The 25,319-nt window shown below is 48.0% G+C and overlaps 2 protein-coding genes and 1 non-coding gene across 4 annotated transcripts in view; 1 reads left to right on the plus strand and 2 right to left on the minus strand.

The window, feature by feature from the left end:
* PPIL2 (peptidylprolyl isomerase like 2) overlaps window positions 1-5,858 on the minus strand; it is a 30,838-nt gene extending 24,980 nt beyond the window's left edge. The window contains exons 1-4 of the mRNA XM_037497866.2: window positions 5,705-5,858; window positions 3,866-3,915; window positions 3,207-3,252; window positions 988-1,050 (exon numbers count right to left, since the gene is read on the minus strand). Coding sequence (XP_037353763.1) covers window positions 988-1,050; window positions 3,207-3,252; window positions 3,866-3,915; window positions 5,705-5,736 — 191 coding nt within the window. The 5' untranslated portion in view covers window positions 5,737-5,858. The remainder of the gene's footprint in view (window positions 1-987; window positions 1,051-3,206; window positions 3,253-3,865; window positions 3,916-5,704) is intronic.
* A 1,841-nt stretch (window positions 5,859-7,699) lies between these two features.
* LOC119234826 (uncharacterized) lies at window positions 7,700-22,804 on the minus strand. Of its 2 annotated transcripts, none has more exons than XM_037497867.2 (7): window positions 22,732-22,804; window positions 22,333-22,584; window positions 22,039-22,162; window positions 19,371-19,576; window positions 18,418-18,488; window positions 18,079-18,183; window positions 7,700-7,948 (listed from the first exon to the last, which is right to left on the minus strand). In XM_037497867.2, the coding sequence occupies exons 2-7, from the start codon at window positions 22,552-22,554 to the stop codon at window positions 7,774-7,776; spliced, it is 903 nt and encodes a 300-aa protein (XP_037353764.1). In that variant the 5' UTR covers window positions 22,555-22,584; window positions 22,732-22,804; the 3' UTR covers window positions 7,700-7,773. The 2 variants fall into 2 exon arrangements, with proteins under 2 accessions (XP_037353764.1, XP_054546589.1); XM_054690614.1 differs by lacking the exon at window positions 7,700-7,948 and adding an exon at window positions 7,955-8,141.
* On the plus strand, window positions 11,772-11,877 carry LOC119235006 (U6 spliceosomal RNA). The gene has a single exon (XR_005122762.1). It is a non-coding gene; the product is annotated as a U6 spliceosomal RNA (small nuclear RNA).
* Window positions 22,805-25,319: the final 2,515 nt, after the last annotated feature.

Consider the following 25,319-nt stretch of genomic DNA (forward strand, 5'->3'; position numbering starts at 1 on the left):
GCTGCGGGCAGCCTCGCAACCCAGCGCTCAACCACTGCGCCACCAGGGGAGGCCTGTGCAGAACCCATTTAAACTCTCAACAAAACCGAGTGAAAACTGGACCCAGAACTATCCTCATAGTATTATACTTTATAGTAATTACTACAAACTAACTCACAGAAAAGAAGTGTATAAACATTGACAGTGGTTACCCTGGATAATGTGATTATGGTAAAAATTTCCTTTTACTTTGAAATATTTTCCAAATTGGGTCTGAAAATTATAGACACTAGCTTTTGCGGGAACATAAAACTGCATGTTTCAAAATCCAGCACCAGAGAAATACACACACCTTGATTATGGCTCTACTTTCCTAAAGTGAAAAATACTCAGCTTGTTAACATTCCAAAATGGTATAGGTGTGCCAATCAATTAGGACCTCACATGGAGGAAGGGGAGGTCAAAGTCATTCTAATAAAACTGTCTGCCTGGGACTCACAGCAGCACTGCGGCCTCATCTGAAGCTCTGGCAGTTCCTCCTAGGTTCTCAAAAAGCCCACCCAAGATTTCTGAGGCTGCAAGGACCAAGGGCTGGAGACCTCAGAATGGCCTGACTTGGCATCGCCTGGAGCCACAAACCCTCAAACTGTCCTGAAATTCCCTTTCTGAGTGGGCATCAATAATCTCACCCCATTTGCTAGATCAAAAGTCAAGGGAAGGAGCTCCCTGGTGGTGCAAGGGGTTAAACACAGAACTATGGAGCTATCCGCAGCCTTTGCAGCACGAGTTCGATCCCTAACCGGCCAGGGGCAAACCATATGGCACAGCAGACCTCTCCTGTCTTAGCCGCTGCTCCCCTCAGCAATGTATGTCAGTCAGTCTGCCTGTTCTGTTCCCCACTCTGTCACTGGTGAATCCTCTCACCCACCCCCACACCTCTGGCCTGTACCCCAGTTCTTGTATGCATAAATAAATAAATCTTAAAAAAAAAGTCAAGGGAAAACTCACAGTAAGTCAAAGATGATGCCTTCGGGAGTGCAGACCGGGTAGACGAAGGGCTGCAGAGAGAGACTAAGAAAGGAGAGACTCCTGATGAACTGCTGAGCACACTGGTCATGCCCCTCCCCCACACATGAATCTGTGACTTTCCCCTTTGCTCCTCCCTCCTTCAATCCTCCTTTAGTGCTCCTCCGCACAGAACAGAGGTGGCCCTGATACCCCGGCCCCTCAGAAAAAAAAAAAAAAACCATTAAGTTTGTACCAAACAAGGGTTTCAGGAGATGCTCAAGGGCCCTTGGGACAACAGTAACCTGGTTCTCTCCATGTAACACATGTTCACATCCAAAAGCGATACCTGGGAGTGGCCTCAAGAAGGCAGGGCTGGAATTTGCTCCCTAAACCTCACATAGCAGGCACACTTTTCTACTGAGAACTGCCCTCCTCATCCCAAGAGATGGGTGGGGCTATCACAGCATGAGGGTATCTGCCTGCTCCTACCACAGATTGCACACAGTTCCCCCCACATTTCCAACAGTTGGACACATGACTCAGACAAGAACTGAAGCCCTATGAGCCCTGGGTAAGTTCTGATACAAGAAATGTGAAGGCAGAAGGGTGTGGAGAGGCCCAGACTGCCATATATCCTTTTCGGACCTGCCTAGGAAAAGCAAAAGCCATAGCTGTAGAGAGTGCAGACCTGGTGGACTGATTTGAGCCAATATCCTTTTTTCTTGCATAGGCTTTCTGCCATTAGCCATCCTGGAGGATCTGGCTTATTTGTACAGATTAGCTATCAGTTTGTTCAGCACAGCATAGCTACACGAGGCTGACTTCCTGAGTCCCTGCCTCCTGGGAAGCAACTCTTGGTGCACCCCTACCACCTCCACCTCAGGCCCAACCATCTAACTTGGTGATGCTAGGAACTGACTAGAATAGATCCAACACCAGGGCCTCCCCGGTGGCACAGTGGTTGAGCACTGGGTTGTGAAGCTGCCCGCAGCCTCTGCAGCACCGGTTCGATCCCTGGCTGCTCCCGGCCACCAGAGGAGGGTCCCACATGGCGCGCAGACCTCTCCTGCCACCCGCTGCTCCCCTCAGCAGTGTACTTCGGTCCTTCTGCCTGCTCTGCTCCCCGCTCTGGCTCTGGTGAATTCTCTCACCCTCCCGCCCTCCTGACTGTACCTAGTGCTTGTATAAATAATAAATAAATCTTAAAAAAAAAAAAAAAAAGAATAGATCCAACACCAAAGCAAGCTCAAACAGCAACACAATGGACATGCATCTTCTCTTAAAATGGAACCAAAAGAACATTTCTACCCAAAATTCAAGGTAATCTTTAAAAAATGGCAAGACATAGGTCAGAGACCTCTTAGGGAAACCGGGAACCAAGGAAGAATGTTTTTCATAAAGCCAGTTCATGTCCACTATGAAGGAGACCACATTCACATGAGGCTGATGACAAAGCCTGGCGAGGTGGGGAGGGATCTAGCACCAGAGCCCAGGCCTCTTTCCCTGAACATGTACTGTAAGTGGGAAAGCTCACTCACAGCCTAGGAGCCTCCTGGGGGGCTGCATCCACCAGGCCTCCCTGCACTGGGCACAGGCTCCTTTTTACTCCTTTCTCATTACTGTGGGGTCTGTCTGCACTGCCTCAACCAGGGTGCCAGGATCACCAGGAGAGCTCTGCAGCTTTAAAGGCTCACCCTGACCCATGGAATTACAACTCAGGGTGAAATGGGGAGGGGGCATGTTGTACAGATACACAACTGTACAAAACAGAAATGACCATGGCTCAGGTTTGGGGAAACTCAGGCCCAAGGAGACACCAGACAGCTGACTCCCACAACTCCCAATGTGTTGGGATTAAGTCCTAGTCCTAGTTCTCCAACAGACCCACCTTCTGTTCATTACACATACCAACCGGAAGGGAAGAAGCATTTAAATGACTCTGCACCCAGGTCCCTCCCTACCTTCACCAGTGACTTGCTTTCTCAGGGAAGGGGGAGGTTGTTCACAGTATCACAACCATTGTTGACAGTGCTTTCGACCAGACCAAAAGCAGAATATGAAAGGTATGGGCCCAGAGTCAGACCACAGGGTTCTGGTCTCAGTGGCACCACTTCTCAGCTCAGGGAAGATCACAGACCCATGTCTCCAAGGACCAGATTAACTCAAAAAACTGAGTATCAGAGAACTAGGAGGGGAAGATAAACTCTCAAAATGCTTACCTGCAGTGGTCAAAAGGTAAACGACGAAAATTTGTTTGTGGGAGGTCTGTTTAAGATGAAATTAAAAAACAGAAAACTTAGTGAGAAATTTCTGTTATGTGTTCCTACCAACAATTAATTTACATTTTAAGAAAAAGCTTAATAAATTACATAGTGCAGCAATCACTGTAGATTAAAACTTTTCAACAGACAGAACCAAACACATGGGGTTCAAAGAAGAACTTAAGAGGAAAAAGTGCATACTCACTTCAGTCACTGTAGTCAGGTCTCTGTCAGAACCCTAGCCCTGTTGTGAGGCTTTGCTTTGCTCTCCAAAAAGGCTGTGCCAGCTTTACTTCCTTTAGCAATTATAGTAGTGTTTACTAAAGCATTGAGAGCTTTGGGTCTTATCATTCTCTCTACTCTTTATTAACTTGCTGGGGAAAGTATGCTATTTTAACCTACACTGAAATAAATCACCAAGATTAAACGTTTTCTCTTATATTTCATGTATTTCTCTTTCAGGAACTGTCCTCAGCCCATTTGTCTACTGTAGTTTCTGTGTTGTTTATTGTTAATATTTATAGGTTCATTGTATAGAAAAGGCATCATTCTTTAGTTATCCCCCCCCCACACACACACACACAAACCAGGGTGAACAGAAGGATTTCAAGCCCTACCTGGTTTCTTGCCACCATAAAAGTGAGTGTATTCAGCACAAGTAATGTACCTGAAAAAGAGAAAAAGTGTGACAACCACTCCCTTTATAAAGTCTCTGGAAGTACTAAGTAGTGAAACGATGACTAAATCATTTTGCTCATTCAACAAGTTCTTAGTAAATACTACTCTACATCAGGCACATAATGATAAACACAACAGAACATGGGGACATAGAAACGAGTTAGCAAATACAAACAGTCCTGCTTTGCTCAGAAGGAAATGAATAAAATTATCAGAAGGTCTGATGATCAGCTGGAGCTAGTCTTTTAAAGATCTGCAGGAAGAGTTTTCCAGGCAGAGGGGCCAAAGAAACATATCATGTATAAAAGCCATGAGGCAGGAAAAGTTGGTTTGTTCCCAAAGGGAGAAGTCACTGGAAAAATGTGTGCTCAGGGGCATGTGGCAGCAGATGAGGGAGACATGGGTGGTGGTGAGATCATGATTGGGTCTCAAAGGCCATGTAAGGACTTCTGATTTGCCTAAGTGGGACAGAAAATTATGAGATGACTTTGAGCAGGACTCTGAGATAAAATATTGTAAATCTGCAAAGCATCATTCTGACTGCTGTGTATAGAGGGACAAGGAGAAAACCAATCAGGAGGCAACTACCAAAGTCCAAGAAGGTGTTGGCATAAACTCTGCGTGCAGGGGGGTAAATGGAGGAGGTAAGAAGTTGTCTGCTCCTGTAAGGGAAAGCAGGATTTACTGGTGAAAAAGAAGTGACTGCTGAAAAAGAGATGGCATCTGAGGGAAAGAGGCACCAATGCTAACTCACAGATTTCTGAACTGAGCAAATGAAACAGCTGAGAGACCACTGAGATAGGGAAAAGGGAGAGGCGCAGACTCAAAGGCTGACAGTCAAGTGTTCGTTGGGGATATACTAAAGTTGTCTATGTGACCTCCAAGTGGAGCTGTCAAGTAATCAGTTCACTATTACAAGACTGGAGAAAAATCACCCAGGCAGAATGTAAATCAGAAAGAAAGCTGGATCAGGCACACATACCAAGTCTGGAAAGTGGGCGGAGGATCCAGCAAAGGAGATTGAGAAAACAGAAGTCACAGTTGTAGAAGGAAAACAAAGAACATGTGGTATACCAGATACCAAAGAAGGGCTTCAGAAGTAGAGGAAGTATTCAACTTTTGTGTGCTGTTGAAAAGCCCAACAAAATGAAAACTAACCACTAGATTCAGCAATAGGGAAGCTACTGGAACCCCGACAAGAATGGGGAGTGAAAGGCTGACTGCAGTGGTTTCAAAAGACCACAAAGACTATCCATTCAAGGACATAAGTATCACTGGAAAAAGTAAAAAATAGGGATTTGGGGGTAAAAAAACCAGCAAGTAGACACAGGTCTTGCACATCTTGTAAGGAAGAAAATCTAAGAAATACAGTAACGGTAAACTTGGTTTGCTCTACCCTGGAAGACTCCGTAGAGCGTGTGCACGCTGAGGGGTGTGAAGCAGCACGCGGGGAACGCGAGAGGTTCCCGAAAGAGGCGCCGACTCGGGAGCAGAGCCGGCGAGTAGAAAGGGGGACGGGCCAGAGCAAAAGCCAGTATTTTCTCTCAGGTGGAGAGCCGGCTCAGGCGACGGCAGGTGACGGAGGGGGAGCCGGGCCCCCGGGAAAGCGCGGCTCCCAGGGATGATGACCCCCCCGGGCTGGAGGCGGAGGCCTCCGGAAGGGGGCGACTTTTGGGAGGGGCTCTAGGGACGCGCTCGGCGGGCAGCGGAGGCCGCAGAACAGGCCGGAGACTGAGGCGGGCGGGCAGGGCCCCGCTCACGGCTGCGGCTCAACTTACATCTTATCCTTCTGGTGCTGTCGCTTCCCCATGGTGGCGGCGACGGCGAGACCAGTAAACGCGGAAAAACCCGGAGACAACTCAGAAGTCAGCAGCGTCAGGGCCGAGCATTTTTACTTCCGGTTGCCCCTGACCCAACCGGAAGCGAGCGCTTGGCCTTCCGGGAACTGTAGTCCCCGGAACGCCGCGCCCGCCAGGAAAGCGCCGCCTATGCCGTGGGCAGCTGGGTGGAGCATGCACAGTTGGGCTCGCATCTTCACCGCCGGAACCACCTTTGCTTCCCAGCCACTTGTTTTACTGTGTCTTCTCTCCCGAGCTCTTTACCCACCAAACCCTGGCCCGGTTCCGGTTCCATAGCCGCTCGAACCCATCCTGAGTTCTCAGGGCTCCAAAAAAGCCTGGTCCCATCAGCCTCCGCTCCATCTCGCTCTTGTCCAAGGCATATGCCTCAAAAGCAACATCCACGCACACCGTCTACTAGCTCAGCCCCTTTCTCTCCCCTAATTCTGGGCTTCCCAGAGGCAGATGGCCATCAAAGCTCAAGACCCAAAGCCCTCACTGATCCCTTAGGTTTCTTCTGTCGACCATTTCCGTGACCAGATCACTGCGGTTATTCCATCCTAAGCCAGGGAGCACCATCCACCTTCACAGGGTGATCTTGCCCAAGCTCCTGCCTGGCTTTATTATTATTATTATTATTATTATTATTATTTGTGGGACCCTCGCCGGCGGCCGGGGAACGAACCTGCGCTGCAGAGGCTGCGGGCAGCCTCACAGCCCAGCGCTCAACCGCTGCGCCACCATGGGAGGCCCTTGCTTAGCTTTAAATACCACTTGTATCCCTTGATTCCCAACACTAAATCACCAGCACTCCAGACTACTGACCTCTACTTGGCTACCAGGGAGGGATATCCTTCTCCCCTCCCACCAAATTCTCCACTCCACCGAAAAATACAGCTATCCAACGAGCCACCCAACGCCAGTTGTCCTTTCTCATCCCATGGTTGGCTCCTTCACATTTTTTCAGGTTTCAGTATCACAATCTCTGAGACCCACCCATATATCTCCGTCTCCCACAGAGCTTATCACAATTTTGTAATCCTGTATTAATTTGATCTATATACTGGTTTGCAGCACCCTCACCTAAACCTATTGAAGGATGGGATGCAAGCTCCTTAAGGGCGGGGTCCCCCAACTTCTTGGTTATCTCCAGCCCCAAACAAAGTGCAGGTCATATAGAAGGGCTCAATGAGGGCCTCCCTAGGGGTTAAGTCTCAGCGCTATCACTGTGACAGCCTGAGTTCGATCCCCAGCCAGGAAGCTAATCCGCATGGTGCAGCCCACCCTCCTATCTCACCCACTTCTCCCCTTAGCAGTGTATTTCAGACAATATGCCTGTTCTGCTCCCCACTCTGTCTCAGGTGAATCCTCTCACCCCCTGCCCCTGCCCCTCTGGCCTGGCCTACACCCAGTTCTTCTATGCATAAATAAATCTTTTCTCTCTCCCCAGCTCTTTAAGAATGGCTCAATGAATAGCTACTAATGTCCCACAGTCGTCAAGCACTTTTGAGGACTCACATCTCACATGCAGGTGACAATAAGACCAGAAGGTGACAATAAGAGTCACATATTTGAAATTCCTCTTGGAGATGCCAGGTTGAAAACTGATACATCAGCTCATTTTTCTCCAGGGAGGGGATCACTGTTTCCAAACCTGGGCTCCCACTAAGACCTGTGTTTAAGGGCCAGATGTAGGGAAAAATGGTAGACTTCAATTCAGTGGGATCAAGTGAGGCCCAAAAGAGCCATGAAGTCACTGAAAGTAAGGCCAATACCCGTTCCTCACTCAATTCAGAGTGCATATGGCTGAAATCCCATGTCAGAGTGCAAGCGAGAAGACTTCTCAATAGTGCTGACCTGACCACCTACTGTATGCAAGCTCAGACTTGTACTAATATGACAGCTCCTTTGTGCTGGAGGGATAACAGGCCCTAGGGAGCCCCAACACAAGGAAGGCACCTCCACAGGAACTTTATTAATTCCTCCGGCCATGGTCTGTAGGGAGGAGGTTACAGGCTCCTCTTGGGGGGCACGGACTCTGCGCTGCCAGGATCATTCTCTGAGTCATCTTTGGGTCTGGGCACAGGCTGGAACTTGAGCAGGACAGGTGGAGTAAAGATGGAGGCCTTCACAGAAGGTGATGGCACCTCCTCGATGTTGGGGGAGCCCCTACAGGCTGAGGACCTATGCAGGAAACAATCAAGACATGTCCATGAGGTGGGTCACCAGCACACAGGGCCACATGGTACACATGAGGTACACATGACAAAACCCCAAGCTGTGGGATGACTCTTCATTCATTTCTACTTCCAGAAACATCTCCCATGAATATCTGTTTAAGGCTGTTAATTGCAGCAATGTTTGTGACTGTGAAAACCTGTAAACAATATAAGCATCCATCAGAGACTTGTTAGAGGAACCACCCAGCCATGCAGTGGGCTATTCTGCGGTTGTTTAAAGGATAGAGCTAGGTGAAGACACCCCAAATGTACAGTAATGGAATAATCACGTTGCTGAGAAGTACATGCAATATGATCATAGTTCGGTTAAAAAATTAAGCAGGGGCCTCCCTGGTGGCACAAGGGGTCAAGATGCAACCTATGAAGCTATCCGCAGACCCTGCAGCACGAGTTCGATCACAGGCCAGGGAGCTACCCACATAGCACAGCAGACCTCTCTTGACTGCCCCTCGGCAGTGTTTCAGTCAATTTGCCTGTTCTGTTCCCCACTCTGTCTCTGGTGAATCCTTTCACTACCCCCTACACCTCTGACCTGTACCCCAGTTCTTATATGCATAAATAAATAAATCTTTTAAAAAAATTAAGCAGTGTATTTGTGTGTCCAGGTGTTTATGTTTAAGTAGAAACAAAGGCTACACATGAAATTTGAAATTTGAAAGGCTACACATGAAATTCTTAGCTGCAGGACTTTGAGCAGCAGGGTCTCTTAGAGTTTATATATCCATTTCTGTATTGTGAACTTTCCCCATATGATAGTTTATGCTTTTGTAAACACCTGTGCTGAGAGACAAGGGCTAAAAGGGCAGCATCACTCTGAGGCGAGACTATGACTCCAAGACTACTAGTAAAAGATGACTAGAAGTAGGAGACAGAGAGGGAGAACACCAGAGAGAGGGTGGGGTGGGAGGGAGGAAATTCACAGGGGCTGGGTGCTCCCTTGCCTCCTGAGCCTCCTGCCCAACCCATCGCCAGTCTGCCTTTCCTGCCTTCCTAGCCTCCCTGCTGTCCTCCCTGTGCCTGCTTGCCATCACAAGATAGTCAAAACACCTGTCAAACTCCCACCTCAGGGCTAAAACCAAAATAAAGAAACACTTGAACAAACTAGAGATCAAGCAAATATCCCAGCATAAGACTTTGCACTGAAAAAGAAAAGAGAACAACTCCCAGGTTATAACTCCATATCAACTACAATCCAGGAACAGTGGTGTATATAATGCTTAAAAATAGCCTAGAGTGGGCCTCCCTGGTGGTGCAATTGGTTAAGCACTGCACTAAGAAGCAATCCGCAACCTCTGCAGCACGAGTTCGATCCCCTGCCGGCCAGGGAGCAAACCACATGGCGAGGCAGACCTCTCCTGACTCGTGTGCTGCTCCCCTCAGCAGTGTACTTAGATCAATCTGCTTGTTCTGTTCCCCACTCTGTCTCTGGTGAGTCCTCTCAATCCCCGCATCTCTGGCCTGTACCCCAGGTCTATGCATAAATAAATAAATCTTTAAAAAAAAAAAAAAGTCTAGAGTGGGGCCTCCCTGGTGGCACAACAGGTTGAGCACAGCGCTGTGAAGCTGTCCGCAGCCTCTGCAGCATGGGTTCAATTCCTGGCTGGCCAGGGAGATACCCACATGGTGTGGCAGACCTCTCTTGTCGCACCTGCTGCTCCCCTTAGCAGTGCTTTCAGTCTGTCTGCCTGTACTGATCCCCGCTGTGTCTCTGATGAATCCTCTCGCCCTCCCATGCCTCTGGCCTGTATCCCAGATATTGTATAAATAAATAAATAATCTTAAAAAAAAATAGCCTAGAAAAAAAAGTGGACACTAGACTATAAGAGATATTAAGATTGAGGATCTGGCCTAAGAGGAGGGGATCACTTTGAATCCCCACCACACAATATTGGCACCCACAGTACAATAGAAAGAGTGAATTCCTGAGCTTACTAGAGGTGATTATGGGGCAAGCAGGCAGGCCAGATGGCAGGGGGCGGGGGGGGGGGGGGGACAGGAAGGGAGGCAAAGGGGGCCAAGAGGCTGGCAGCCAGCAACCAAGCTTCCCTTTCCCCACATCTCCATGATCTCTCTCTCTTCTCTCTGGCATTCTCAGTCTCCCTCTCGTTTCTTGTCTTGCCTCTCCTTGGAGTGATGCCATCAATACCAGAGCTGAGGAACCCTTTCACTCCTCACGTTTTGGTCCAGGCCTCTGTGTTTACATATAGGGACACCCAGTGCTCTCTGGGCCCGGGTGCCTATAATTGTAGGTACAAGGCCCCATATTCATGCACCCACACACCTTTTTGTACCAATACAATGTCACATGTGGGCAATGAAACCTGGGAGAAAAGCAATGCTACAGGTGGCAGCTGTAGAGGTTAGTGGTGGGAGGCAATAAAAGCTTGAATAAGGGCCTCCCTGGTGACGCAAGGGTTAAGACGCAAACTGTGAAGCTGTCCGCAGCTTCTGCAGCCTGAGTTCGATTCCCGGCCAGCCAGGGAGCAACCCACATGGCGCAGCAGACCTCTCCTGACTCGCCCACCGCTCCCCTCAGCAGAGAACTTTGGTCAATCTGCCTGTTCTGGTCTCCACTCTGTCTCTGCTGAATCCTCTCACCCCCCCACACCTCTGGCCTATACCCTAGCTCTTGTTTGCATAAATAAATCTTTTAAAAAAAGAACGCTTTATTCACTCCATTTTCCTATAGTGATCCTTTGATACCCTACTACTCTGTTCATCTTTTACACCTACATCCCCACCCATACCAGTTCTCAGATCACTTTAACTGGTGCAAAGACAAGAGTGTGGAAATCCTATCTATTACAACCCATAAACATTTAAAATGAGAAGACAGAACACAACTGTAGGGTAAATGTTTATCAGGCTTTTCTGCCCTCCCGCCATTAGGATTGATGATGGTTGTACATGCATGCCTGATGGCGGGCACCTGGAGTGGGGTGTGGGCATACGTAGGTAGGTACACCTGGGCTGAGATTGGGCTTATAAGGATGGCGTCATGGGAAACCAGCAGGGAAGGAGAATAGAAAAAGAAGCAGAAAAGAGAGAATGAGACCATGAAGGAACACCGGAGAGCCCAGAAAGAGTGGCCTGGTGTGGTATGGGCACAGCCATGCCTTGCAAAGGTCAAACCCATAGTAGTGAGGTCCTGAAAGCAACTGGGAAACAGACTAACAAAACAAATGACCTCAGTAATTCTAAGGGGAATATTACACCACAGAAAGGGAACAAATCTCCAAAACTCAATCACAAGGCATGGAAGACCTTTTCCTCCTCAAACACATAATTTAAGCTTCCCATAAAGAAATCCGAGAAGGGCCTCCCCAGTGGCACAGAGGTTGAGCGCTGGGCTGTGAAGCTGCCTGCAGCTTCTGCAGCGCCGGTGCAATCCTGGCCACCAGCGAGGGTCCCACATAGCACGCAGATCTCTCCTGCCGCACCCGCTGCTCCCCTCAGCAGTGTATTTCGTCGGTCTGCCTGTTCTGTTCCCTGCTCTGGCTCTGGTGAATTCTCTCACCCTCCCGTACTTCTGACTGTACCCAGTGCTTGTATGTATAAATAAATAAATAAATAAATAAATCTTTAAAAAAAAAAAAGAAAGAAAAGAAATCTGAGAAGACTCAGAAAAACAAATCAAGGATATTCAGGAAAATATATAAAAGCAAATTAATGTCCTGAGAAGATAAAAAATAATACTCCAAAGAAGGAAACAGAGGAGCTTCTGGAAGAAAAAGATTAAAAGAGGAGATGAAAAATACTATAAAGTTGTGCTGCTTCGGCAGCACATATACTAAAATTGGAACAATACAGAGAAGATTAGCATGGCCCCTGCACAAGGATGACACGCAAATTCATGAAGCGTTCTGTAGGGTAAGGAAAAATGTCAGGCTTTTCTGCCCTCCCACAATCAGGATAGATGATGGATCCTCGCGGTCCTGAATGCATGTCTGATGGCGGGCACCTGGAATAGGGTGTGGGCATAGGTAGATGGGATTCACCTGGGCTAAGACTGTGCTTTTTTAAGGGCGGCGTCAGGGGGACGCCAGTAGAAGCCAAAAGAGAAGCCGAAAGAGAAGCAAGAGAAGCTGAAGCTGAGAGAAGGCCGGAGAGCCCAGAGTGAAGACCTGCTGGGGGCTTGGAGGCTGGCAGGCCCCCAGCCCCCCAGCCTGCCTTGTACCTGGTAATCTAAATAAGAAGACCTGCAAAAAGCCACTAAGGGGCCTTCCCGGTGGCGCAGCGGTTGAGTGCTGGGTTGCGAAGCTGCCCGCAGCCTCTGTAGCACCAGTTCGATCCCTGGCCACCGGGCGAGGGTCCCACATGGCGCGGCAGACCTCTCCTGTCTCGCCTGCTGCTCCCTCAGCAGTGTCTTTCAGTCAGTCGGCCTGTTCTGTTCCCCGCTCTGTCACTGGTGAATCCTCTCACTGTCCCGCACATCTGGCCTATACCCCAGTTCTTGTATAAATAAATAAATCTTTAAAAAAAAATGTCCGTCATCACTTTTAATAAAAGAGATGCAAGTTAAAAACACGACATACTGCTTTACACCCATGAGAATGGCACCTATTACAAAGGCCTTTAACAAGTGTTGGAAAGGATTTGGAGGAAAAGGAACCCTATTACACTATTAGTAGGAATGTAAACTGGTACAACCATATTGAAAGCAATCTGGATTTAGCTTATAAAACTAAAAATGTAAATACCATATGACCCAGGATTCCTATCCTTGGGCATATATCTAAAGACTATGAAGCAATCAACACAAAAACTCACATGTGCCAAACTGTTCACAGCAGCATTATTTACAATAGCTAGGACATGGAAGCAGGCTAAATGTCCAACAGATGACAGGTTCAAGATGGTATATCCACACCATGGAGTATTGTATAGCCATAAGAAAGGATGAAACACGGTCATATTCAACAAAATGGAGGGAACTTGAGAGAATTATGCAGAGCAATTTAAGTCAGAATGTTAAATACTGGACATTTACATAGCAGACAATTTGACAACATAAAAGCCCTTTCAAAAACCAGAGCATCAGGGCCACCCTGGTGGCGCAAGGGGTTAAGCACAGCGCTATGAAGCAGTCCGCAGCCTCTGCAGCACAAGTTCGATCCCCGGCCTGCCAGGGAGCAACCCACATGGCACAGCAGACCTCTCCTGATTCGCCCGCTGCTCCCCTCAGCAGTGTATTCCAGTCATTCCTCCTGTTCTGTCCCCGACTCTGTCTATGGTGAATCCGCTCACCCCCCATACCTCTGGCCTGTACCCCAGTTCTTGTATGCATAAATAAATAAATCTTTAAAAAAAAACCAAAACAGGGCCTCCCCAGTGGCGCAGCGGTTGAGCGCTGGGTTGCGAAGCTGCCCGCGGCCTCTGAGGCGCCGGTTCGATCCCCGGCTGCTTCCCGGCCACCGGAGGAGGGTCCCGCATGGCGCGCAGACCTCTCCTGCCGCCCGCTGCTCCCCTCAGCAGTGTACTTCGGTCCTTCTGCCTGCTCTGCTCCCCACTCTGGATCTGGTGAATTCTCTCACCCTCCCGCGCTTCTGACTATACCCAGTGCATGTATAAACAAAACAAACAAACAAAGAAAGAAAGAAAACATGCCTCTATTAAAAAAAAAAAAAAACCAAAACAGTGCATCAATAAATATCTTGAGGGCTCTGAGGTTAAGAGGGATCAGGTAGGGAAAGGGACAAAGGAATATAAGGGATGATGGTGGGGAGAGAAATAGTTGTAAAAGTCTATGAACAAACTAAACATCATTAAATTTTAAAAATACACACATAAGATTTTTAAAAAAAATTGGTGAGTGGTTGCTTAGGGTTTGGATGATGAAGGAACTGGGGGTGACAGCTAAGGGATGTAGGAGTTTCTTTTAATTTGTTGTAAATATAACATGAAATTTACCATTTTAACCATTTCTACATGTTTCTACATGTACAATTCAGTGGCATGAGTTATATTCACAATGTTATGTGACTATCACCACTATCTACTTCCAGAACTTTTTCATCACCCCAAACAGAAACTGTACAGAGCCTCCCCGGTGGCGCAAGGGGTTAAGCACAGCACTATGAAGCAATCCGCAGCTTCTGCAGCACGAGTTTGATCCCCAGCCAGCTAGGGAGCGACCCACATGGCACTGCAGACCTCTCCTGGCTCGCCCGCTGCTCCCCTCAGCACTGTATTTCAGTCAGTCTGCCTGTTCTGTCCCCCACTCTGCCTCTGGTGAATCCTCTCACCCCCTGCATCTCTGCTCTGTACCCAGTTCTTGGATGGGTAAATAAATAAATCTTAAAAAAAAAAAAAAGGCAACTGTACCAATTAAGCAACAATTCCCCATCCCCTCCCACAGTTCCCGATAACCTCCAGTCTACTTTCTGTCTCTATGAATCTATTACAGATATTTTGTGTAGGTGGGGGTCATAAAATAATTTGTCCTTTTGTGCAGGGTTTAATTCATTTATCATGTTCTCAAGGTTCATCTATGTTGTAGTATGTGTCAGAATGTCACTTATTTTTTGGTGGAGTAACATTCCATTGTATGGACAGATCACATTTTATATATCTTGTGCACATTTGGGCTAGTTATTGTGAATAACGGTGCTATGAAGATTTGTGTACAAGTATCTGGTTGAGTTTATATTTCAACTTTTATAGCTTATATTTCAATCTTTTATTGCTTAGGTAGATTAAGATATACCTGAGTGGAATTGCTAAATCATATGGGAATTCTACATTTAACATTTTGAGGAACCACCATAACCTTTGGCACAGTGGCTGCCCCATTTTACATTCCTGCCAGCCACACATCCAAGGGTTCCAATTTCTCCACACCCTTATCAATACTTGACATCTGCCTTTTGAATGCAGCCATCCTAGTGTGTGGGTATCTCATTGTAGTTTTGACTTCCATTTTCCTGATGGTTATTAATGATGTTGAGTATCTCCTGACCATTTGTATTTATTCTTTGAAGAAATGTCTATTCATGTCTTTTTCCTCTTTTTTTGGAATGGATGGTAGGTTTTTAGTGAATTGATTTGCAAATATTTTTTCTACTCTGAGTTGTTTTTTTCATTCCCTTTTTTTTTTTTTTTTAATATTTATTTATTTATTTATACAAGCACTGGGTACAATCAGAAGTGCGGGAGGGTGAGAGAATTCACCAGAGCCAGAGCGGGGAGCAGAACAGGCAGACTGACGAAACACACTGCTGAGGGGAGCAGCAGGTGCGGCAGGAGAGATCTGCGTGCCATGTGGGACCCTCGCCGGCCGGCTGGGAATTGAACCAGCGCTGTAGAGGCTGCGGGCAGCTTCATAGCCCAGCGCTCAACCACTGCGCCACCAGGGAGGCCCTCATTCCCTCCCTTCCTTTTAAAGTGATGAAAGTGTTCTAAAATTGAACTATGGTGATGATTGCACAAATGTGGATATAGAAAAAGTCATTGAAGCAAACATTTTAAATGAGTAAATTGTATGCTACGTGAGTTATCTCAGTAAAAGTATTTGTTGAAAAAAGGACTAAGCCAATTTCTAATACTTTCCCAGCAAAAACGAGTCTCTTCCTATAGCCTTGATAGCATAGGATTTGCTTTAGACTTTTTGATAGGTATATAGTATACATCCCAATACTCCTAATGTATACATCTTTTACTCTCTAGGTATCCTCTTGGGTAAACCATCTTTTTTTATTTTTAAAGATTTATTTTTATTTATTTTTTAAAAAGGTGACTTTTTTTAAGATTTATTTATTTATGCATACATGAGCTGGGGTACAGGCCAGAGGTGCGGGGGTGAGAGGATTTACCAGAGAAGAATGGAGCACAGAACAGGCAGACTGTGCCTCTTGGGTAAACCATCTTTTTTTATTTTTAAAGATTTTTTTAAATTTTTATTTATTTATGCAAAGAAAAACTGGGCTGTAGGCCAGAAGTTGCGAGGGGTGTGAGAGGATTCACCAGAGACTGAATGGGGAGCAGAACAGACCAATCCACTGAAATACACTGAGGGAAGCAGCAGGAGAAACAGGAGAGGTCTGCAGCACCATGTGCGTCAGCTCCCTGGCTGGGGATCGAACTCATGCCCCAGTGGCTGGAGATAGCTTGATAGCGCTGAGTCTAATCTCTGTGCCACCAGGGAGGCCCTCGGGTAAATCATCTTTATAGATTCTTACATAAGAAGTCATCTGAAGTCTCATTCATTGCCAGTGGGGTTGCGAAATGGCACACTCACTTTGGAAGATGGTCTGGTAGTTTCTCATAAACTAAACATATTATTACCATATGATCCAGCAATTGTGTTCTTTGGTATTTACCCAAACAAGCTGAAAACTTATGTCCACACACAAACACCTTCACACTGATGTTTAGAGCAGCTTTATTCAAAATTGTCAAAACTTGGAAGCAACCCAGATGTCCTTCCATAGGTGACTGCAAAAACTGGTACATCCAGGGGCCTCCCTGGTGGCGCAAGGGGTTATTAAGCACAGCACTATGAAGCAATCCACAGCCTCTGCAGCACAAGTTTGATCCCCAGCCAGCCAGGGAGCAACACACATGGTGCAGCAGACCTCTCCTATCTCACCCACTCCTCCCCTCAGCAGTGTATTTCGGTCAGTCTGTCTGTTCTGCTCCCCACTCTGTCTCTGGTGAGTCCTCTCACCCTCCGCATCTCTGGCCTGTACCCCAGCTCTTGTATGCATAAATTAATAAAATCTTCAAAAAATCAGTCAATCAATCAATCTTTAAAAAAAACCAACAAAACAAAAACTGGTACATCCAGACAATGCAATATTATTTATAGCTAAAAATAAATGAGCTATCAAACCATGACGAGACATGAAGGAGACTTAAATGCATTTTACTAAGTGGAAGAAGCCAATCTGAAAAGGTTACATACTGTAGGATTCCAATCATACAATATTCTGAAAAAGGCAAAATTGTGAAGACAGTGGTTGACAGAGGTTGGGAGATGCATAACAATGGAAAACCCATATTACTATACATTTGTTCAAACCACAGAATGTCCACCAAAAGTGAACACTAAATGCAAACCATAAATTTTGAGTGATCATGAATCCAGGTAGATTCATTGATTTTAACAGAACATTCTGTGAGGGATGTTGATAGTGGGGGAAGCTGCACCTGTGTGGGGGCAGGGGACCTATAGGAGATCTCTGTTTTCTACTGAATTCGGCTGTGAATCTAAAAATATTTCTCTTAAAAATAGTCCAAGGCCTCCCCGGTGGCGCAGGGGTTGAACACTGGGCTACAAAGCTGCCCGCAGCCTCTACAGCGCTAGTTCAATCCTGGCCAGCTGGCGAGGGTCCCACATGGTGCGCAGACCTCTCCTGCCATGCCCGCTGCTCCCCTCAGCAGTGTATTTCATCAGTCTGCCTGTTCTGCTCCCCATTCTGGCTCTGGTGAATTCTCTCACCCTCTCACGCTTCTGACTGTACCCAGTGCTTGTATAATACAAATAAATAAAATCTTAAAAAAAAAAAAAATAGTCCAGTTTTTTAGAAGTCATCTCACACAATGAAGCAACTGGTGTAAATCATATTTTGAAGTGTGAAAAATATACATTTGTAGAGGTTTACACCTATCATCCCCAAAGCAGATACAATAATATGAATCTACTCTAGCTCAATAAATATAATGTGAAAAAAATCATACTTTGAAATATTAGTATTCTACTGGTAAATGGAATACTTAACACCTAAGTGGAAAAAACAGGTTAATACACACACACACACACTCTCTCTCAATAAATCCCTGCTTTGCAAACATGCATGTACATAAACCGCAGGGACCAGTTGATGGAATTGTTCCCTTTCTGTTGCCTGATGAGCTATTTGTTTTCTATTTCTCACCATAACAAACATTAAAAAGGGGGAGCGACTTTTCCAGCACTTCTGAATATTTTAGGAACTTTCCTGAAAGTGGAAGGAAACTTCACACTAAACATTTTTCTAGTCTTCACGCACATGGCCCATGATGCTAAGCAGAGGCCAGACAGAGGCCAGGACCAGGCCAGTGCATGCATTCTGGGAGGTTCAGAGACATGCTTACCAGGGAAAGCCAGGGCCACGGAGCTTGTGTGCACTATTCCCAGCGAGGTATGAGAAATGGAAGCCTCCAGGGTTGAGGACCAAAGGAGTCAGATCCACCATGTGGCTGCAAGACAGGGCAGAGAAGGGGATGTCAGTTTCCAGTCCTCCCCAGCTACAGTGGGTACCTCTGTAACATGAGACACCCTCTACAAGCAGACTCCTAGGCTGTAAAGTAAGAATAACCACTCATGATGGTGGAGAGGAGTAACTAAAAGGTGGGGAAGATATGGCAACCAAGTCTGGTAACATCCCCCCCAAATATTGCTTCTTCATCAAACTCAAAATAAATTCCTTCCACCTCTTTGGATTTGATGCCAGGTCAGTCCAGTTTAACTTCATATCACACCTTGAAACTTCCAATTTATCCACCTGCAGGAAACAAAGGAAACCTTTGGGTACTGTACCACGAAAAGCACCTTATAGTGAACTATGAGAACTATGTCACTTTCATTCATTCAGCAAATACACAGGGCGCCCCCTTAGTGGCGCAGGGGGTTAAAGTCTCACACTATCAAGCTATCTCAAGGCACTGCAGCATGAGTTCAATCCCCCACAGGGAGCTGACCCACATAGTGCAGCAGACCTCTCCTGTCTCACTCACTGCTCCCCTCAACAGTGTATTTCACTAGATCCACCTGTTCTGCTCCCCACTCAGTCTCTGGTGAATCCTCTCACTCCCTGCACCTCTGGCCTATACCCTAGCTCTTATATGCATAAATAAATAAATCTTAAAAAACAACAACAAATACATTGGGCTTATCCTCAGTACCCTTGAGTTTGGTGTTAGTGGTACAGAGGGTGGAATGGGGACTTGGAGTCAATTGAAGAGGCCCAGTCCAGAAGATGGGGGGCTCCCTAGAGTGAGAGTGCAGGTTTAGTGAGGCACAGGAAGAGATGGAGCGTCGGAAGGAGGCTGTGGGCAGAGGGTAGTATGAATAACATCCATGGGGAAAGGTGAGCTTTGGGTCAGAGAGGTGGAAGGAACATGGTTCTCCACCTGCTCTTTGTGAGTCCTAGGAGTCTTCCCAGTGCACTTGGGATGGTCTTGCTAAACTGAGGTCAAACAAGTGCACCTCTATGCCTTCAACCCCACTCTTCCACCAGAACACCCCCCTTTTATTAGCTTTATCCACTGCCATTCCACCAGAATTTGTCTGCAAAGAGGGTTCTGCTGCTTAAAAACAAAGTTCTGAGAGCCACTGGGGTTATTCTGAGTAAAGGGGCAGAGGCTGACTCTTCCAAATCACTGACCGACTTGCTGGGTAGCGGAGGGAAGGGGCCAAAGACCCTGGGCATAGTGTAGGCAGGGGATGATGAGGCCACCACAGAGGTCATGGTTGTGGCAGGCGGTGGAGGTAGCAGCAGGGCTGGTGGCAGGCATGGGGAGGTGGACTGGTCCCGCAAGAGGATAGGTTCTAGTTTCTTCAGTTTTTGCTTTCTTCTCTTCTTCTTGGCATCTGTGACAAAAGATGCCAATGAATAAACACCACCAATGCTACTTGTGACCAAAATAGGGTAGAATGGAGGCAAACACAATGGTGTGGGGTCTTTACATGGTCCTCCAGGAGAGAGAAAAGGCAGCCCCAAATGACACCATGTAACAATGTTTAGAGTCACTGTTGACAGGAGCCAAGATGCACCATGTCAGTGACCCCACAACAACCCAACAGAGTGCAGGTACTTTTGTCTCTATCTTACAAGCAGAACTGGAGATTGTACAAGGCATAGGCAGACCCCACACCCAGGCTAATTGACTGCAAAGGCAGAATTTCATGAAAGTGACTGTTATCACCAAGGAGAGGTGGGCTTAGCCTGGGCAAGTTGATCTGCCCACCCACCTCCCAAGCATGAGGGAAGGTTCAACTCAGCCAGCACCATCATGGGGTATCCAGGCGCTGGACAGTAAGCCCACTGAGTCACCTAGTCCCAGGGTCATCCTGAGGGTATGCAAAGGATCCTTCTTCTGTGAGGAATCCCACAAGGAGTTCTTGCAGAGGTGGACTTAGGGAGGGAATCTTTGCAAAGAGGGACCCTGGAGCCAGCCCCCTACGACTCTCCACTTAGGACTTCTTTCTGTATTCAGTGAGTCTGCCTATTTCTACTGTTCAAAATTGGAAACTACCAGCAAAGTGGGTATTAATAAGTTCCTTATACAGTCAACCAGAACAGCTCATCGAGAATAGCTAGTGTCATGGAAGTGGCCAGGAGGCTACGAGGCAGTGCCCAGAGCAACTCACACCTGAATTCCTGTCTAGGTTCACCTACTTACTATGTGACCTTACACTTGCTGGCCAACTGACCTAAGCCTGTTTCCTTTCCAGTAAAACAGGGATAAATGACACCAATGCTAATACCTAAGTAGGCTGTGATAAGAGTTGCACATTCTGGGGTCCAACTGCAAGATGAAATGGTAAAAAGAAGTACTCACACAAAACATCATGGAAAGTAGAACCCCCAGGTGAGCCCAGCATTCCACGTGATGCAAAAGAGAGTAACCCCAGCACTAGTATAGTGTTATCACTGAGCACAAACACATGGAAAGAACCGAGCCAGCAATAAATCAAGGTTCTAGAGTGACTAAGCAAAAAATAAAAGCAGCGGAGGACAAAGCAAACACCACCAGCAGACCATGGTGACAGATAAGAACGCATTAAGTGGGATCCTCCAAAGGCTAGTGCAGTTCTTGAAGTCAATGGCACAGAAGAAAAAGTGAGGGCCGCCCACCTTAAAAGGGACTTCAACAGAGGCCTCCCGGGTGGCACGGGGTTAAAGACAGCGCTATCAAGCTATTGCCAGCCACTACAGCATGAGTAAGATCCCTTGCCAGCCAGGGTGCAACCCACATGGCACAGCAGACCTCTCCTATCTCCCGCGCTGCTCCCTTCAGCAGTGTGTTTCAGTCCATCTGCCTGTTCTGCCTCCCCACTCTGCCTCTGGTGAATCCTCCCCCCTCCCACACCCCTCACCTCTGGCTTACACCTCAGCTCTTGTATGCATAAATAAATCTTAAAGAAAAAAGGGGGGGGACTTCAACAGATACAGCATGGATCCTCATTTGCCAATCCTGTGTCGTCACTAATGTGACCCTCTTTCATTTTACTTTTACAAGTATCCAGATGAGGACATGGATATGGTCATAGTAGAGAAAAGAACCCTTAGAGGCCTAATATGCTGTGTGGGCCTCACTGGATTCTGACATGACAGACCAAGCATAGAAAGATTTCTGTGGATCACTGGGGAGATCTGACTATGGACTAAGTATATAGTGTCAGCTATATGAGGAAACTGTCAATTATGTCAAGGGTAAATCATTTCTTAATTTTTTATATTAAGAAGCACTCTAAAGTATATTCAGAAGTACAATGATGTCTTCAATTTCCTTTAAAATGCTCCAGGAAATGAAAAAGGGAGTAGGGCCTCCCTGGTGGCAAAGGGGGTTGAGCACCCTTCTGTGAGGCCGTTGGAGGCCTTTGCGGCATACGTTTGATCTAGGGCCGGCTGGGGAACAACCCACATGGCTCCGTGGACCTCTCCTGTTTAGCCTGCTGCTCCCCTCAGTGGTGTTACCTTACATCTGCCTGTTCCGGCTCTCTCTGGTGAATTGTCTCACACCTCCCCCCGCCCCCCACCCCGCGACTCTGGCCTGTACCCCACTTCTTAAAAGAAAAAGAAAAAGGGAGTAACAGAGAAATAAATAAACATGGCAAAATGGGGGTAGTTGCTGAAGCTGGGTGGCAGGTACTTAAACGGTCACTGTAGTCTCAAATTGTGTGTATGTTCATTTTCATAATATAGACTTTTAAAAATAATTATCTTTGGAGGGAAAAAAAAAACAAAACTGCCAAGCACTGGACCAGGGACAAGTGGACCCTGAGTCAGATTTACTGGGTGACATTAGCAGGTACAGGTTGGGCCTCACCCTGGGCGTAGAGGTGCACGCGGTGGATGCGCCTCTTCAGTTGCTCCAGGCGCCGGTGCATCTCCAGGGTGTCCATGCTGTTGCAATAGTTCAGCTCCCCCTGGACCGCACAGAAGAACTTTGCCTGCAACAACAGTGGAAGAGGCAGGGCAGAAGGAAGCCCGATGGGTGAGATGTCTGCTTGCTCCACTCCCCCAAAGCTGGGCCGCCCGGTGTCTGCAGGGCCCAACACAGCTCGGTAACAACACCCGCCCTCCTAGCCCCAGCTCCGCAGCCCCGCCCTCCGGCCCGCACCCAGAGGAAGGAGAGGAGCCCGCGCCGCTCGCACTCCGCCTGCTTGCCCTGGCGCACCACCCTCTCGGCCAACGCCGGGTTGCGGTCAATGCTTCGGAAGAGGCGGCGCAGAGCGCGTTCCGTGTACGTGGCCGCCTGCCTCTCGAAGTCCTCCTCGGAGATGAGCTGGCAGAAGGTCACACTCTGGGGGAACTCGCTGTCGAACTCGTCCAGGACCTCCATCCGAGAGGGGCTGGGGCGGGCCAGGGCCGCCTGGGGGACAGGGTGGCCGTCGGGGTGGTTCTACCAAGGGTCCCCGCGCCAACCCCCAATCGGCCAGGGCCCGGGGAGAGGGGCGCTCCCGAGGGCCGAGGCGCAGGTCACAGCGAGCGGCAGGGCCCCCCAGGGCAGGGGCCGCACCCGCTCTCTTCCGCAACCGCAGGCTCCTCGGCGCCAGCAGCCCTAGCCCAGCCGCCCCGACCGTTCCGGCCCATCCCCCTGGAGATGGCGGGCGGGCTCAGTCCCCGCGAGACGACCGCACGTGACAATGCCCGCCGCTCTGGGCGTGCGCCGCTGGGCCTTCCACGGGGCTCCGCTGCTGCCAGGGATCAAGGGTCGGTCTTTATGGGGTCTGAGTGCACTTCGCCTGGGGCCTGGCTCTTGGCCGCACAAAGGGCCAAAGCCTGAATGAACTCTTCCAACTTTAAGGCCCCCTCGGCCGGCCTGCAGAACACCTCCTTATTTGTTTTCTAACCAGCTAGGCAACCCCCCCAGGACTTCACTCAGCCCCTACCTTATCCTGGACTTTTCACCCTCTCCCTGATCTGACTTACTCTCCAACAATCAAACCCATCCCTCTCCAGCTTCTAGCCTCTCTCACCCACCTTTCATAACCATTTTTTGCCTCGATACTCACTGTTTCCTCTTCATCAGCATTTTCTGCCCCTTCTTATGCATTTCTGAAGGTTGTCTTCATACCATCTTGGACAGTTCTTTATCCACTTCTGGGTCTCAACTAACCCAAACCTTCATCTCAGACTCAGACCTTCCTAGAACTCCAGACCTATATCCGAGTACCTGCTGGGGACGTTCTTGGGCAACTCATGCTGAATACATCCAGATTGGCACAGAGCTTCTTCCCTTCCACCCAGAAACTTGCTTCTCCCCCCTCTCCTGCATGGTCATCTGCTGACACCACCATCCACCCTAGCCACTTACTATCGGGTGCACCCTGGGCTGCTTCCTTCTGATCCCTCCATGCCCGATACATGGAGTGTGCCTAAAGATTTTTCACCTTCCACCACCAAACCATCAGCTGCAGCTCTCCCCAATATAGGAGGTAACAACTCACCTCCTCCTACTTAGAGGTCAGAGAGCAAGGCAAGGACAACCAAAGAAGGTCTAGCCTGTGCATCTTACTTAGGGGGTAAGGCTGGCTCAAGGCTGGATTCAAATGTTCATTCCACTGCCTGTCCTGTGAGACTTACAGTATTAAACATTTCTTTTAAACAGTAAAGTTCTTTTTAAAAACAAGATAAACATTCTCTGAGAGGTGAAGCAGTCCCCATGTTATGCTACTTATACTTGTTATTTTATTGATTTGCATTTTTTAAGTGTTCTGGGCCCTCCTTTGTGTCAGGTCCTGCCAAGAAAAATTTTTGAAAATGACATGGTCCCTGCCCTTGGGAGGACTTAAGCCACAGGGAGAAAACTGTGATCTAAAAGGCTCTGCTGGGGAGAAAATGGATGTCATGGAACCCAAGGAAGGTTTCCCATAGAAAGGAAAAAAGCACTGAATTCACATCCCCCACCCTCACCCCCAGCAAGGACAAGTCTCCTGCATGGAGGTCTCTGGTCAGTGGGTACAAAATCTGCACAGTAAGCGGTGGCTACCCCTAGCCATGGCACCTGGAGCCTAGGGGAAGGGAATATGGGTCTGAATCAGGTGACCTTGTGATTGAGGAACTTCAAGGGGCCAGGCCTAGGAGGTAGAGGGACATGTGTCACTATCCTTCATCCTCCTCATGGTTGCCAGGGCTTCTATTCTCATGGTGGGGGTAAAAGAGCTGTCTCAGCCAGGAATGAGAAATATTCCCAAACACCCATCTAGAGACCTTGAGAGGTCTCCTTGCGAGGAAATAGGCTTGAATGACTGTCACTCGGCACATAAAAATTTTTTGTACTGTTTCATGTCTCGATGGCGGAGGTGACCCCACAGCAGGTCTGGGGTCAGACTCTTTGGTAGTTCAGCTTCAATCCCCCCAATTCCAACTGAGGGTGAGAGTGCCAGGTGCCTCACAGTCCTTCTTGTAGGCTCCAGGCAGTATATCTCCCTGTAACAGAATAAACTGACATGGGTGGTGGCACCACCTACAGGCTTTGTATCCCAAGTTCATCCATCCACCCCAGATACTCCTGCTGAAAATATAGAAATTCTCTCCAGAGCCTGGCCTGCCCTGAGCCTTCAAGGAGGTCGGGGTCATTTGCTTTTATATGGCCAGGGTTAAGCTAGATCTTAACCCTGGCAGACCTGGTCCATGCAAAGTAGTGGGCCCTTATTTCTCCGTAAGGCCCTGACCAGATCTGAATTTCCCAGCCTTATTGTGGATCTGGTATAGAAAGATCCTTGTCAAACCAGAGTTTTCCTAAATCTAGGGTCTCTGTTCTTGCATCTGCTAGCCATGACCCAGACGAATAGCTTGTGGGGGGATGATTCCCCAGCTCTGCACTCACCTGATCCCCCCATAGGGGTCCAGCTCAACTCTGCAACTGTGCCTAACTGCTGGCAAGTGGAGTGAGGAGCAAATCTCCCTCCCCCAAGGCACTGTGGGTGGTGGGCTGGGCCTGACCAATGCCCTTTCATCATTGCACTGCTTCCCAGTGGCCCACAGTAGTGCAACAGGGAAAGAGTGTCAGGCAGGCCTGCCAGTGCCTTCCCAGATGGTCTGTCACTGGCGGGTAAGAATCTGAGACCAAGAATGCAGACCCACAGGGGCTGGGCCTCTAGC

Source organism: Talpa occidentalis, unplaced genomic scaffold (assembly GCF_014898055.3).
Source record: "Talpa occidentalis isolate TD23 unplaced genomic scaffold, MPIMG_talOcc4v2.1 talOcc4.8, whole genome shotgun sequence".
Classification (NCBI taxonomy): Eukaryota; Metazoa; Chordata; class Mammalia; order Eulipotyphla; family Talpidae; genus Talpa; species Talpa occidentalis.